This window comes from Dermacentor variabilis, chromosome 1 (assembly GCF_050947875.1).
Source record: "Dermacentor variabilis isolate Ectoservices chromosome 1, ASM5094787v1, whole genome shotgun sequence".
Taxonomy (NCBI): Eukaryota; Metazoa; Arthropoda; class Arachnida; order Ixodida; family Ixodidae; genus Dermacentor; species Dermacentor variabilis.
The window spans coordinates 224,763,488-224,779,954 of NC_134568.1; the positions used below are offsets into that span (position 1 = coordinate 224,763,488).

Here is a 16,467-nt window from a genome sequence, read left to right on the forward strand (position 1 = left end):
CCGGTTCTCTATTGTAACATGTGCCGCGCGATAAAAGGCAACAGAAATAGCGATAAAGAATTCGCCATAAAAAAGATTGCTTGAATACCGTCGTGCGTTGCAGCTGCCAGGCCGGAATTCACTCCGCAAGTAACGCAACGTGTACACTGACATTTGAATCCCTTAGCTAGAGTATGAGCCACGCCAGTGCTCCACCATGTCCTGTGAGGCATTTAGAAATGTTCACCCTCGGGTGCAGTGCGTTAAGATATATGTAGTAAATGTTTATGGGAGCTGCAAACTTTTTTTCTTACGAAACAGTCCTGCTTGGCTACAGTTTCCTTTCTTTTTTAAAGCTTAACGCTGCGCTTTTGCTTGCAGTTTACGGACGCAGCAGCGCCAACTGCGGCGTTATTGCTATCTGGCCTGCAGTGGGCGATGACGTGGTCGCCTGCTGGCGCCCAATACTTCATACTATCTAGTTCAACAGATTGTATATTTATGCGCCACAGTGCGGAACAAAAATATTAAATTACACGTGAATTCGAAGTACGCGGATGTTTTCGCCTCCATGGAAATGCGGCCGCCGTGGCGGGGATTCGATCCCGCGACCTCGTGTTTAGCAGTCCAACACCATAACCACTAAGCAACCATGGTGGGTCGCAGTGCGAACGAATTATCACCTTCGCGAATGGAATGCGACTAGTAGATCGCGCTGCCCGGTGTAACCAAGCTTTGAATACTGAACACCAGGAAAACATTGCTGTGATGTTTCGCATTAAATATTAGATGAGGTGCGTACGCGCTCACTCGGTGGACCACTGTGCGTTGCACTCCTTACAGCTCTGCCCCGAAGAGTGAAACGATGGTGCTACTACAAACAAGCAAGACTTCCTACTTTGTGCGTTGATGAACTTATTTAGGGGAAAGAAAAAAGGACAGTCGCCCGCTCACGTACACACAGAAAAAAAATGCCGCGGTTTCGTCCGCAAGGCAAATAATTGATTGTCATAGCAAATTATTAGACAGCTATACGAAGTAAGGCTGATAGTTTTTTTGGTTTTATGAGGTACTATAAACATTCGCTTACTAACTCAATTGACAAGCATAGTGTCACGAGCACAGGCAAACATGCGTACATCTCACTCAATGACTGCCGACAGTCTCTGCCAGAACGCTGGCGTGAGGAAGAGCGGCAACAGTGAAGCCAAATTGCCCTTCGCGCTGCCTCTCGCTTCAATGCGAACTAGCCGCGCGAGAGTACAGAGCACAAGAAGCCATCAGCTATCGCGGGTCGCCTTACCTTTGCACCCGCCTCAGATTACCTCCAAGGTATACGGCGCGCACGGTCGGAGTAGAAGAGGATCTGTCCCCTCCTCCTCCTCTTTCCTAGCGCGTACGCATGTCCCCTCTCCCCCGTGTTGTGCGTGATGGGAGACGGTGCGCATTTCTCCCCACTATGGTCCCTAGAAATATTCTAAGGACCTTATCCCCGCCTCTAGCTCCTCCCTTGCGCGCGCGGGATCAACCCACCATTCTTCTCAGTTCACTTTCGCACCTCTCACCTACAGCATGCGGCACCGCGTGGCGCGATAGGACCTGATCGGACTTTATACGGAACATCATGGTGACGGCGACGGAGGAAATAGATGTCATAGATGTCATTTCGTTGTAGAGGTCGCGCACGGCACAGCTTCCACTAGAACCGGGGAAAATTATTACTTCTTTATGCAGGTCATTTCGTTGTAGAGGCGTTCGTTGTGGAGACGCTCGACTGTAATTGCTATCGCCATAAAAAAGAAATGTACCGACGATTACGATACCCCCTAATGCGAAGTTTGAGCGCAGCTCTATACGTGTTTTCATTTCGCGATATATTGGCTGGCGCGGACAATCTGTCTCGTGCGGCACGTCGCAAACGGAGCGCAGTGTGGCGCAACATTCCTTACTAATCGGGAGATCGCGAGAGGCAGCGCGTGGGTGACTCGTGGGCGCGATTCCCAGCCGCCGCTGCAGACAGAGCTCCGCTCATGCAGCGCTTTATTTCCACATATGGTATCGGTGGCGTCATCCGTGAACGGACGACGCGCGCTACTCTGGCACCATCTCACAGCGGTCGTCGCCGCAAGCCCGTCTTGCGCGGCACTACGCGTTTCTTACGCTTTCGCCATACCTTCATTCTCCGCTTTCCGCATCATGGTTCCGCTGCACCCTCCTCTTCCGCTTTCCTGCTCGCGCTCTCTTCGTTATCGCCGTCTTTCATACCCCGCTGCGCTCGGCGTTAGCTCTTTCACCCTTCGCTGTGCTCGTTCGCTCGGTTACGAGGGACGCCGACGCTTGGAAACGATGCCGTGCGCTTCTGTTGGTGTACCATGCGCAGAAACACTTTTGCTAGCACGCTTTGGAAGATGCACATGCGGCATTATTTGCGCATGTTGACAGAGAGCCCTTGACTGCTTTGCGAAAGCACTTTCCCAGTGGACAGCCGAAGGGGAAATGAACGCAACAGTCGTACAATCAATCAGCCTTTAACGCATACACGGGCTGCGCCCCCCTTTCCACCCCTTTAATTGTTGGTGCCACGAGAGTGGAGACTTCCGCCGCGCTCCTGCGGGGGAGCGACCAACGGCGGGTGACCACTCGAGCGCGTCGTCGTCCGGCTGGTGGGTGATGACGGAGCTCGCGCGCATGCGACGTCGTCTGCGGCGCGGGTTTTCGACGCCGCAGGTGTGCGCTGTCAGTGTGCGCTCGGTGAGGAAGGGCTGCTGTTGCAACAGTTGGATAGTTGGATTGCACGGGCATATCAGATCGAATCCGTCTCGGCAATATCAAGCACCGCGTCTAATTTGGCTGTCAGGCTCGCTGTCAGCGGATGGAGGAGACACGCGTGACCTGGATGCGTCTGGCGGCAGCCACACACAAAGAAAACGCATTTTTCGATCGCGAGCCTGCATTCTTCTTCGTCTTTTCTTTTTTTCGTTGGGTGGAGGGGCCAGTCGCAACTTATGCCGACGCGCACGCTCCTCGGTGCCACCTTCTTTCGTCTCGTTTGCTCGCCACGACCGCAGCGCTATCAGGGTCAAGCGAAATGCGAACGTCCGCTCTCTACACTTTTGAGTAGATTCTGTGACGCCAGTATACGGACGTCGAAGCAGTAGCAGCAGCGGCAGCAGCAGCCGCCGCCGCCGCCGCCTGATGGGCGACGCAAGGCTCTTTGGGCGCTCGAGGATAACTGAAAAAAATGTCGCCTTTCCGGCGTCCTGCCCGACTAACACGACCTCTGTGCCGAATTGCAGCTTCATTTCCTAATGTCACCAGACGGTCGTGAGATGACTGAAAAAGCTGCTGCAGGTGTCATGCGTCGCAGTCAGCTGAGAGCATTGTATAAAGAAAGCGAAATGCAATGTTTCATTATTTTTTTTCGTGGCAAAGAAATTTGCAGTACCGAGCATGTCACCGCACTTGACATTTTGCAAAACTGCTGCTTTCGTGGCGCGCCGTTCGTTCGTTTCTCTCGCCCCTTCTGTCTCTCTCTTTGTGTTGTGGGGACGCTCGACTTTCACGCGTCCCCTGATACTGTTTTCCCCGCCTGTTTCTAGCGTCTCCTGTAATCTGGCTTCTACGCGTAGGTAAGCGCCGGCGGCGGGTAGTGTGGCTGCAGATGAGTACGAGAGATGGCGTAAGTGTTGCGCCGCTAACGCCATCTAACGGCGGGGCTACTCGGGTTCAAAAGGGAGTAGTCTGTCCCTTTTTTGACTTGGGCTCGGCGAGCTGCGTGCATGTTTCGCGCGCTCGCCGGCCGTTCGCGGGACCATCCTGTGAAATGCTGAAGAGCAGGACACCGGAATGGACGAACACGATCGTTCGAACGCGCCACCGTTCGCGTGACCGTACACCAGAACGATTTGGCGTCGGTGTCCAGCATGGGAGCGAACATATTCGCTCACTATCCGGTCGCGGTGAGTCGGTCTTCCTCGATTTACGCGCGCGCCCATCGGCATGCTCTATATGTAATAATTCGGCTGGCTAGACTAGTGTATAGTATGCGCAATAAGTACACTTGTGATAGTCTGCACTATATGTATACTGGGCTGTCGTTCCTTTGTCCCAATGGCACGTTTGAGACTCCACACTGTGTGGCAACTTTTCAGTGACTACGGGGTAACGGATTGGTGTTACTTCCTGTTTTACGTTACTTTTACCTCACTCCTACATTTACAGTACACCCGCCGTGGTTGCTTAGTGGCTATGGTGTTGGGTGGCTAAGCACGAGGTCGCAGGATCGAATCGCGGCCACGGCGGCCGCATTTCGATGGGGGCGAAGTGCGAAAAGACATATGTACATAGATTTAGGTGCATGTTAAAGAACCCCAGGTGGTCCAAATTTCCGGAGTTCCCCACTATGGCGTGCCTCATAATCAGATCGTGGTTTTGGCACGTAAAAGCCCATCATTTTTTAAAAATTTTAACCTTTACAGTACAGTTGCTCTCTTCGTACTCGTGTGTGCATGCTTGAATCACCAAAATTTTTCTCAACTCTGGCCAATGCTATAGTCATTCGCTGATTATTGAAGAAAAGAAGAAACAAACAGCATAAATTACTAGTAGAAAACTAACGAAAGACGGCAACTTGGCAATTTCTGCAGAACTTTGCGAAAAGCGTCCAATTAAAACCACGAAAATACCGCGAAATCTGTGACGTTTATGCCTGCACTATTTGGGCGCGAAATTCAAGAAAGTTTGGAATAGATTTCCAAGAGAGGCACTCTAAGCTAACTTGCCCGTAGGCCACGCTAATTTTACGGACAAACATAGGATCGTTGTTCACGCAAGCTTCTGCTTTTAAGACGGGATGTTCTCTTTTCCCACTCCATTTAGACTGCAACGAGTTGAACGATGCGAAACACTTTATTTGGTATTGCTGGCGTCCTACTGAGCGAGATGTGTTGTTATATGTATCCTGTGGAGAAAGGGATTTCCGCTCTTTGTTCGCGTGCAGCAGTTCCTTCGAGGTAGCATCTCGCGCCTTCTGCGTATATTTCTCTATGACTGTGCACCTCCGAGCGCGAGGTGACAGGACTTTATATTCCTCAAAAAGAGACGCCGCAGTCGGAGTGAATTTCGGCTTTGACTGCCTGGCAGACTTGCCTGTTGAAGCACTATCACTAACCCCATTTAGCCTAAACAGGCGATACGCACACACATCCGCAAAATTTCACAAGCAGCTCTTCCGCACAACACAAAAAAAAAAAGATAACGGGAGTGGAGGCCTGCGCAATCTGATTGTGACATCACCTATGTAAATCAACACTGTCGCTCAAAAAGAAAAAAAAAAGGAAAAAAAAACGCCTTAGCAGGCCTGCATACGTGACTCCGCAGAATCATAAATCAAAGACCAGCAAAGTTGTCACACTTTCCCAGCGCCCTCTGGACACTGTTTTATTACCACAAGTGCGGCTCACGTGATCTCTCATCCTCTGCCGACGCCGGTGAGTGCATTCCGCTCTGATTAGCGCACTTAGTCAAACACCTCCTATTTTCAAAGCCATTCGCAATGCCAACATCGGCTTGTGAAGGGACGCTTCTAAGCACCTGTGCAAAATTTTAGTTCGAAATATTTATTGCCGTCTTTACAGCGATAGTTGCAAAATCATTTCACCTTTGTTTGAGGCAGTTACAGTACGTCGCGCAGTACTTCGTTAATTTTTTTAAAATTTTTTTTGCGCCTCCCCTAATTCAACCACACACTTGCGTGAACTTTCCCCCGTAGATGCTCTGTAATGTTCCCTGTATTTCTGCGCAGTTGCATCATACGCCTGCAGTTGTTTTATTATATCCGTGAGCTGTTTGGCGTGGTACCGTTAAGGTGACTTCGATAATATATATATTATTGAAATGAAAAAGATATAGTCACCCTATAATGGTGACGGATACTCCTTTTCGCACAGCAGAAGCAACAATATAAAAATATGTGTAGATGTTATTACTCAATCGCAACGCATACACGATATACGCGCATTTTTTGAATGTCTTTGGTGTATATACGTGTTCTTCAAAGTACGCACTCTATCACTTCAGTTTTCATTTCGATCCGACTTTTAGTTCTCTTACAGCAATCGCTTCGAGCGTCTGTCTGTCGGTCTTTCTGTTTGTCCGTCCGTCCGTCCGCGTCTTAACAGCTTCCCAGTATGAAATGAAAGAAACAAAAAAGTCACTAAGCGGTCGACCGCGTCCGTTATTCAACTGTATTGATTGTCCGCCTGCGCATGTGATGTCTTGCCTGTGGCTCAAAGAGCGCAGGCCTGGCGCACTACCTGGGAGGGAGTTAATTGTGCAGGCGTCCACACTTCTGCCAAAAGCGCTCGAGTGTTGCGCTGCGAGACAATGAAAGCGATATTTTTGCGTTGTTGTTTGGTTCGGAAGGCAATGCTTGTGGAACAACGGTAGTCATCCTGCCCCAAGAAGTCAGTCTTTAGTGCGGTATCCTGCAACTATCTGCTTTGGATATCGCGCTTTTTTAACCTTAGCAGCGCAGTGCTCTAACGCTCTATAGGCCTGAGTGTGGACCGTCTGCACGAAGCAAGGAGAATGGTACCCGTTTAAACCTTCCTATTCCCCCGTTCTCGGTCCTGTCATCCTGGCGTCATCGTTTGAGCCGTGCAGACGACTGCTTATGCGGAGCCTCTTTTTTTTTTTTTTTGTTCCTTTCACATTGCAGCTAGCTGGGAAGGCGACGAATACTTTACGGCGCGAGAATACTACGACACTTTTGCCGCTTGGTGGGCTCGCGTCCTGTTATCCGGTGCGGTGACTGCCGTTGTGAATACACTTCTGCTGCGTACATAGCTTTCTCCGGATTGCGTGATCGACGTCTAATGACTCATCGAGTCTGATTCGTAACTTCCGGCATGGGAAGCAAACAAACCGCTACCTGGACTAGTAGGAGTCGTCTTTGGTGATCGGTACAATATTTTAGGATGAGTACAACGGTGAACCCATGTGACCTGCAGCACCTACTAGTTTGCATTCGAGACCGTTAAGCACTCTCGTGCTTGCATTAAAATGGAAAAGGTATCCCGTTTCCAATTTCTTGCGCGTATAAGGTCCACTCAGCATACGTTTGCAATGTCGCATTGCAAATCACGTGCTTCAGCAGTAATATTTTATTCCAATAATTGATTGGGTGTTTCCTATCGTGAACTGGCACGGTCAGCTCGGGTTTGGCAATTAAAGCGCTAAGCGGGCGGTCATTCTGTTCGCACCGGCGTTGAGCTGTTGAGCGACATCTGCGTGGGATGCGTTTGCGCACGGACCCGTGCACAGTTGTGTGTGTGTGGCTTTTCTCGCGCCGCGCCGATGACGCCACCTGTTGTGCCCTTCTCTCGATTGTTCGTGCGTCAGTCTCGTCTCGACGCGTATGTCAGGCTGCGCAGTTTGCCGGTCGCAGCGCGTGTCCCTGCCAAACAAAAGAAAGAAAGAAAATGGTGTCGCGCTGTTTTCCTGCGTCGCCAGTGCGTAGGCAGCGAACTCTCACATTTTCGGCCACTTCTTCATTTTCTTTCTTTCTTTTTCCTGTCTTTCTTTTTAATTTTTTGTCTGAGCGTAGGCTTCGCGACGTATGTTCGTATATTCTTCGGTCGTTCACATTTTAGGCAAAAGTGGTCCAACCCTAGCGGTCTTTGTTTTTTGCGCCTTTACTCTGCACATTAGTTGCGCTTGGTATATACGCGCCACGTTCCGAAATGTGCAACAACAACAACGACGACGACGACGACGACGACGACGACGACGACGACGACGACGACGACGACGACGACGACAACAACAACAACAACGACAACAATAACAACAACAACAACAACAACAACAATAATAATAATAATAATAATAATAATAATAATAATAATAATAATTACAACAACAACAACAACAACAACAACAACAACAACAACAACAATAATAATAATAATAATAATAATAATAATAATAATAATAATAATAATAATAATAATAATAATAATAATATAGAGAATGAGGAAGGAGGAAGTGCGAGTGAAGAAATGAAAATGGATGTTTTTGTTTAACCTGTAAAACGATTACCGTGTCTATTTTCTTTTATTCTTCATCTCGGTTCATGGTAAAGCAATTTCAATTTCTTCATCCTCCGAATTTATATTAAAAAAGGTTCCTCCTTATATCTCACTATCTAACGTATTTCATAATTTAGTTTAAGTGAGTCTGGCTACTAAACTTTCTATCATTAATTTATTTATTCACAGTATCTCCACTCTAAATTGAGAGTAGGCGTGCATCCTGCGGGTTTACTTAGTGAAATGAATGAAGTTTTATTTCCCATTGAAAATGGAGGAGGGCGAGGAACAAAAGCCGCAAGGAGACGGCTTGAAAAACTCTGAACCCCCTGACAACATATGGCAGCGAGACAGGTCAGCAAAACACGCAATAAAGAAAACTAATAGTAACCGGAAAGGACAATAAAGGCATACATTTGGCGCAGTATGTCAGCACATACATAAAACAGCGCTGTTCCTCCTGTGTACACTGACAAATACGTGAAATCTATAAGGTATGCTGTGGAATTTTGCCAACAAAAAACAATCAGTGGCAATAACAGTAAAAGACAGTATGTCACATAGAAGTACCTTGACAAGAAGCACTCAAAAAACTTGTATAAACAGAAGTAAGTAACTTACATATTGAATAGTGCAGCCAAATGAAATTGTTTAACTAGAGGAAAGTATATGTCCAGCATATAAAATTCATTTAATAAGCGCGGCAAACAATTGTTCAGTGCTTGTAAGTCATACGTGGAGCGGCAAGTCGCGCAAGCTTCCAAAGTTCGGTCCTCCGAGTGTCATAGGTGGCAGTACTTCTTTCTAAATTCGCAATTTCCGTAAACGAGAAATTCCTCTGCTTAAAACCTAAAGAATGCGCTTGCGCTACGTATGCCGGTACAGATCGTAAGCTTGTTACATTTTGTATCTCTTGAACAAGTTGGACGTAGGCTCGCACTAGGCGAGGTTCGCAATAACCCGCAGAATTTTTTGTTCGTTTAGCGTTTGTGAGCCTCATAACATTTCTTTATGTGTTTGTGCCCCATACTAAATTACTGTAATTTAAATAGATAATAAAAGTAGATTTGTACGTTAATAGTTTCACGGACTGTGATAGTAAACAACTATTTCTGGTTAATATGCCTGTAATATGGCCTAACTTTAGCGATATGTAATTCACATGGTCTTCCCATACTAATGTCTCAGAAAAGTAAACACCAAGACCCTTCATATGGATTTAACAATTTCAATTTTCGAACAAAAAATGATGTTATATTTTGCCGGAATCCGTCTGCTTCTAGTTCTAAAAATGACTGCTTTGGGTTTATTTGTATTTTTTACGTATATATTTTATGTATATATTATATATTTTATGTATATTATGTATATATTTTATGTATCTGTTTAGCTTGTTTCTATATGTAATATACCCAATACATATGTACACGCGCATTGTGGGCGGCACACTATACAAATAGCACACAAAATCAGAAATATGCAACTGGGCACTACTCATACTTACTGTCAATGTAGAATATTTTTTTAAAGCTATCGCGCGATGAAAAAAAAAAAAAAACTCGGCGGTGAGTAACACTTGTCGCCTGTTGCTTACTTTCTTGCTGTACGGCATCTGTACTTTGCATGTCCCCCCACCCGCAAAGTACTTCTTTATGTTACGTACGTTTCTTCCTGCCGACCGATTCTGGGGCTATGGGTTGAGGATCATCATCATCGTTATTATCATTTGACTGAATAGGCCCATAGCAGCCGGGGGGCCTGAAGAACGAACAAAACGAAGAAGATGGAGGGGTTGGACAGGACGCGGTATCAATAAGCTTACGCGTGACCACAACGCGATGTCTGAGACGAGAAGGAAAATGGGACCGCCGCAAAAGTGGACATCAGCAGGGTAAATTTCGCAGTATCACTTAGTCCAAGGTGTTCAGTTAAGAGCGAAAAAAAGAAGAGAAAGAAAACGTTGTAATTTTAGGTCACTGTGAAGAGGAAGAAGAAGGGGGGATGTACGTGCACAAGAACAGCGGCTTGAGCGACACCAGGCGACGGAAGAGGAAGAAAACGAGAACGCTTACTCGGCGCAACCGAGTGCTAGCGTTCTGTTCTCTCCTGAACAGAGTCAGCGGCCAAGGCATGGAGGATTCCAAAGCTGAAAAAGTGAAGGTCATACAAGTCCGACAGCCTCTGAAGGTTGCCAAAGTCACTGTACGGCGCCGGTAAGTGGAAAAAGGTCGATTTTTTTTTTTTTTTTTTTGCGAGGACTTTTTTGGGCGGGACGCCTTTGGGGCGGAGTCTGTGGTCAGGCGACAGCGCTGCGCACATTCTGATTCCCGAAGAAGGAAGAAGAGAGGAAGTAGGCTAGTCAGCGCTCGTCCGAACATGGCTCGGCGAAAGAAATTCACAATGAGGTCGATGCGCCAGAACTGCGCGCGTGCTGTGGACCTGCACACGTGAAATACGTTCTATGAATTATTTTCGGTTGTGCGCCGCACAGCCCCGACATATTCAAGTATCGGGATGCAGACGGACGCGAAGAACTTGGCGGAAGAACGCGGGCCAGTGAATCCCCGTTTAAGTTCTGATACGAAATTACTGCAGCGCGTGCGCACGGCTATTGGCTCGTGACGGGGCGAACATGCGCGCGCACTAAAATCTGCGAGTGCTTTGTTACACAGGCAAAAAAAGGAACTCCGCGTGCATTGTCGGGTTTTCGCGTGCATATACGACACGAGGGGCCGTGTCCTGCGATGGTGGATTTCATTTTCTATGGTTCTCGCGCTTCGACGTCGGTTCGGACGCCGCCGTTATCGCCAGAATCGGCCGCTCGTCCCGATGGGTGATGAGTAAAAAGAGAACGCGGAATGAAATCCGCCTTGACAAAGTGTCGCTTTTGACGGTGTCGAGAGGAAGGCATCGTATACAGTACAGCGGCAACTTAGATCGAGAGGCCGAATAATTGAAAGATTTTTGTTGGTAAGAGCTGCTTGAAATTGGCCGGTCGGTTTAGCTAATACGTTTAGCTAATACGGTCGGTTTAGCTAATAACTAATAGACTGCTTGGTGTGTATAAGACTCCAGAAAATTGTGTTCAAGGAACTCCTTTGAATTAAGATTAAATTCTGGGGTTTCACTTGCCAAAACCACGATATGATTATGAGGCACGCCGTTGCGGGGGGCTCTGCGTTACATTTGGCCACGTGGGGTTCCTTAACGTGGCCCTTAATGGAAGTACATGAAGGCTTTTGCATTTCGCCCCCATCGAAATGCGACCGGACGAGCCCGCGACCTCATGCAACGCCATACAGTCACCGAGCTACCGCGGCGGGTTGCTCAAATAAGTCCTGCACGCTGATATAGCATCCCGATTCGCCAGTGTATAGTGACAGACGTCCCTCGCGAGAACCAACGGTGCGGTGAGATCAAGGCAGTGGCCAATGGAAAGACGATCTCGCGTGTAGGGAGCGTTCTTGCGAATCAGTGGCTGGATTCACCTTGTGAAGTTGCCGGCTGCATTCGCTGTCACTATTGCGTCTTTCGCTATAATGGCTTCCGGCACCCGTTCTTGCGATCGGCTGCTGCGCACCGACCGCTTTGTGAATTCCAAGATGTGCAGGAGCAGGAATTACGGGTACTCCTGACCGTGCTCACAAAACAGTTTGTACGTTGGAGTAGTTCTTAATAACAGACGCCCGGTCAAAAGGATACAGTATATTATTAGCGGATGAAAAAACGAAAAGCTGCCACTAACAAGAAACTTTGTGAATGCTGACCCTCGCTTCTATAAACTGGCGCACGGGTGCCGCTTAGCTGAGCACGTCTTGCCACCTGTATGTGCCAGTAACAATTGAAAACACAAACTCACTGAAATCTAGGCACTGGTTCCGATTGTTTACCGACTATTCCGAATTATTTCTTTGCTTGAGATACCGTGATGGTGGCTTCAGGCAATGCTGTTTTCAAGCTGATATTTGCGTAATATGGTACATTGAAAAGAGGCCTCGTCAGTTGCATTTACCTTTTACAGCTACTTCACCTTCCTGTGAAAGTAAGGAGCCTACCCCCCCCCCCCCCCACACACACACACACACTTTTCTAAAAAGATCGATTGAATGAATGAAAATTTATTTATTTATGTTATTTATTTATTTATTTATTTATTTGAAATACTCTCAATGCATAATGGCTTGATTGACAAGGCAATTACAGAGAACTACACAGATGAATTCGCGGATCTGTCGAAAGCTCGTCTGGTCGGGAAGAATCGTGGTGAAAACAGGAAACAGACGCGGACCAAGGTGCATTTTTTTTTTCTTAACTGACATTCTGGCCCCCACACGGCAGCCTTGTTCACAATGAAGCTTCATTATGAACAAGGCTCTCGTGTGCGGACTGCAACGTCAGGTAAGAAAAAAAAAATTCACCTTGGTCGGCGTCTGTTTCCTGTTTTCTCCAGAGATACAGAGAGAAGAAATGAGATATTACTCCGCTCCGTTCTAGCATGCTAATGTTGCTGCGCTTATCATTCGCAAAATATAGCGGTCTTTTAGGTAGTCCAGCGCTGTATGTTTCGTGTAGCACAGAAGGCGTAATATATCGTACAAACAAACATATCGAAGGCGTTACGGCTGCTTGTAAGCAGCGAATGATGGCAGTTTCCACGAAATTAAACTGAACCTTGCTTGGAGGGATCGCGAAGTTGCCACCTGAACACTCAGGCGTTGACTATATACATAATCAAGCAAAAATTCTGCGAGAACGTGTGCAGTCATATCCAGAAAGTACAGCGCGTATCATGTGTGATGGACGAGAGCCAAAGCTCCTTTCTTTCGTGGCTTTTTTTTTTTTTTTTGCCAGGTACGTCGACGTGCACTGCAAAAATTCAGTAACACCCCCCCCCCCCCCCCCCTGTTCCCCTTCCTTCTTTTACTTTTCTACGTGACAGTTGCGCGCGTGTAACCTCCGGCGAGAGGTCGTATTCTTGTAATCAGTGAACATGGATCACTTTGTGGTGCGGGCATGTGTGCGTGTCAGCAGCTGTCTAGCAGAACAGTACAGATGAAACATAAGGCGGCTTTCTGATTTATTCTGACTGAAGATGGATCGCTGCATGCTCGCAGAGCCCAAGGCTAAATGTCACCAGACTGGAATGCAGGATTTCAGTTTCTGCAGACTGCACTGTAACGTTCATTAAATGTCGTTAGTTCGATTGTCACAGCTGTAATTACACTCATGCATCGCTTCTATAGATCGGCTTTCTAAATGCTTCTCTTAAGTTATGGTTCTGTAGAGAGAGAGAGAGAGAGAGCAATAAAAAAGAAGTGCACAACATTTCTTATAAAAAAAAATTACTAGTGACCGGTGTGGCGGGTGCCGTCGTTCAACCAATCACCTTTGGAAGTCACGCATGTATGTAGTATCTGAATTTTCTTCGAATTGACCGTAGGCTTCGTTGCGAAAACAGTTTTACCGTTTCTCTCGGATGCTTTCTTCCATTTCCACCGCAATGTACCATGACTGCGTGCGAGTGTTAATATTCGTAACAAACTCAGCTTACCGCTAAATTTCGAGGGCTATTTCGAGTATTGTGCACTTGGCATCGGGGAATCATGATTGGAATTCTAAATGTTTTCTCTCAATATTTGTTTTTTCTTGTCTGTAAAGCTGTGAAAGTTAACCCTGTTTGGTATTCTACAGAGGGTTAACCGTGTCAACCGACACGAAAAAGGGCATTCCAATGTTTGAATGGCGAACTATATACCTCCGCAGTTGTAGCGCCGTACAATGCGGCCTGCACGCGGCCGTGGTCGCTTAGCCGCGCTGCTGTGGACTTAGAGAGCCTGGTGTTCTGGGCTGTCGGCGCATGCGCGCGAGCAAGTCGGGACAGGTGGTCGCGCAGCTCCCACGGCCAGCCAGAGTTTTCGGGTTGACGAGAGCCACTCCGGGAAGGAAGGAGCCTTGTTGGAGGGTGAGGCGACAAGGGAATACGTGGTTCCCGCGTCGCCTAGCAACCGCTGGCTTTCCATATCGGCTCCGGCTACGGAAACAATTAAGAAGATGCCGGTGAAACAACCCCGTTATAAATCACCGCTGCGGGGGTTTTTAATTTCGCCCTGCGGCCTGGGGCACTGGACACGCCTTCCACGCTGCACTTGCCGCGTAATCGCCCACAGCTGAGGAGGAGGAAACTCGAAGCAAAAGGGGAGTGTGCCGACCTCTTCTCACTCGATATCGTTGGACCGGGCACGAAAGGGCAGCACGGGCTCGGTTCGGTGCATGGGCCGCGCAACTCTGTTTCGAAAATTTCCGCCGTGATGCCACCGAGCCGTTACGTACGGACGGTCCGTAAAACGAGCCACGGATCCAGTTGCCTGGCGCGTGCGTTAGCACTGCAGAGGGCGCTGCGAGAGCGCAGGGAATAAAGCCTTAGTAGGGAATCGCTGGTGTTGGCGGCCTGCCGGAGGGAAGGCGGGTGCTGATTGCGAAGTAGCTCTTGCGAAAGGCCTTTCGCTGGAGATCTGCGCGCGAAGGTCTGCAACAGACCTCCTGCAGTGGAAAGGGGAGCGGCGGTCGGGCGTTCGGAAAGGGCGCGCGCAACCTCCAAGTAAAAGAAGAAAAAAACGCCAGCAAAGGTTGTGTTGCGAATGCTCCTGGTGTGCAAATCAGTTCATACTCGCGAAGAATGCTGCAAGTGTGGCCGGAACCCCGCCGTCGAAGGAGAAACCGAAAGAGGCGGGATGCAAGCCTACCGTGCCTCCCACCCCCCTTCTCTCTCGTTCATTTCCGATCATTTCTGTCTGGTGCGCACACTTACTTTTTTTGCCTCTGTCCGTGTAGCCACCGCTGGCCCCGAAGACGTGAAAGAAAGTACTCGACTCCCGTCGCGAAAGTATGTGTGAGCGCGATATTCCGGAGACTCCCCTGGGTTGAGTTGGTGGTATAAACGAAAATCGAAGTGGCACTTTCTCTCGTTATTTTTTATTCATCTCGCTGCGAAGCTTTGTGGCGGCTGCGACGAACGCCTTATAAGGCTGAGAGGGGCAAAAATGTCGAAACGGTGCGGCTTTTCCCCCGAGCGTTGGTGCCGAATGGCCGGATGTTGGCGTAAGGAGCGACCTTTTGCGGCTCCGCTCGGCACCGTTGTTCGCCGGCGCGCGTGGGCGTTGCAGTATTACTCCGACCGTCAAGTAAACAACGCCGCCGCTCGCGCTGTAGAGCCGGCGCGCGAGTAGATCTCTCTGACGCCAGACTGACGTCATGACGATAACGGTTGTGCGGTGACGCTTCGCGTAGCGTTACGTCCTCTCTTGCAAACGTTCGCTTTGGGTGGCTCCGATCTCACTTAGCGCCGGCTCGGAGAAACGGAACTCCCGCAAGTCTTCCGTTAAACTTCACACCTAATTAAAACATACGAGGAAGCTCACACAGACCCGCCGTGGTTGCTCAGTGGCTATGGTCGTGGGATCGAATCTCGACCACGGCGGCCGCATTTCGATGGGGGCGAAGTGCGAAAACACCCGTGTACATCTAGGTGCACGTTAAAGAACCCCAGGTGGTCGAAACTTCCGGAGACCTCCACTACGGCGTACCTCATAATCAGAAAGTGGTTTTGGCACGTAAAACCCCATAATATTTTAAGCTCACACAGAATCGGGTAACATTATTTAGACTTCTTGTTTCTTGTACTGTCGTTTCGCAAACTCGATAGGTAGCATTTTCTTTCTGTATTACCTTCCATTAAGGTGTGTCGATTATATATGTGCGCAGTGTGTTCGTGTTTACATCGGAGGAGGGGCATATCCGCCAGATACGTTCTAATTTGTACGACTTAGGTGTTACAGAATACGTGGATCGGGCGGAAGCTAGATATATCGCTGAAGATATTGTGCAAGGTCGATGCTGCACATTTGTTCCCCACCTCCTCCCCCAGTTCTATGGCCAGACTGGCGCTGCGAGCATGCATCCACGACGTTTCGCGATCGCTCCGGCGAATTCGCGTGAGCGGTCGCTTATGCATCGGCGGCAAGCCGTCGGAGGCCGCGCCGCCAAGAAGTGTGTCCGGCGGGGCGCGCGCGGTCAGCGAGGAGGTGGCGGCGGGGAACAAGCACAGCGGCCGAAGACAAAAGGAGGAAGAGGCCGGCGGCCTCCTTCGTTCGGAGATCGGCGCCCCGGCCTGCGCAAGGGTTCGGGGACGCAAATCGGGGACATGTCGGTGTGCTTCGACCACGGCGGCGGCGTCTGCGGGCGGCAGCGCGTGAGCGCGCGACGCACGCACGTCGTCCTCCTTGGCACTGGGAGGAAGGCCGCCGGGGGAACAAAGGACGCGGCCGACCCCGTTCCGAGGCACGCCCCTGCGTGTGTGCGCGCGTCTCGCGCGCAAGCTCGGAGCCGCCGCGTCGTTGCT

General features: G+C 49.0%; 1 protein-coding gene across 4 annotated transcripts in view; it reads left to right on the forward strand.

The window, feature by feature from the left end:
- Positions 1-16,467, forward strand: part of tna (Zinc finger MIZ domain-containing protein tonalli) — a 312,918-nt gene that overhangs the window by 243,379 nt on the left and 53,072 nt on the right. Inside the window, exon 1 of one of the 4 annotated variants that reach the window (XM_075669829.1) lies at positions 10,173-10,282. The exons of 2 other annotated variants lie outside the window; for them this stretch is intronic. In XM_075669829.1, the coding sequence (XP_075525944.1) occupies positions 10,200-10,282 (83 nt within the window). In that variant the 5' untranslated portion in view covers positions 10,173-10,199. Of the gene's footprint in view, positions 1-10,172; positions 10,283-16,467 lie in introns of those variants that run through there. One more of the 4 variants, XM_075669819.1, reaches the window with a different exon arrangement.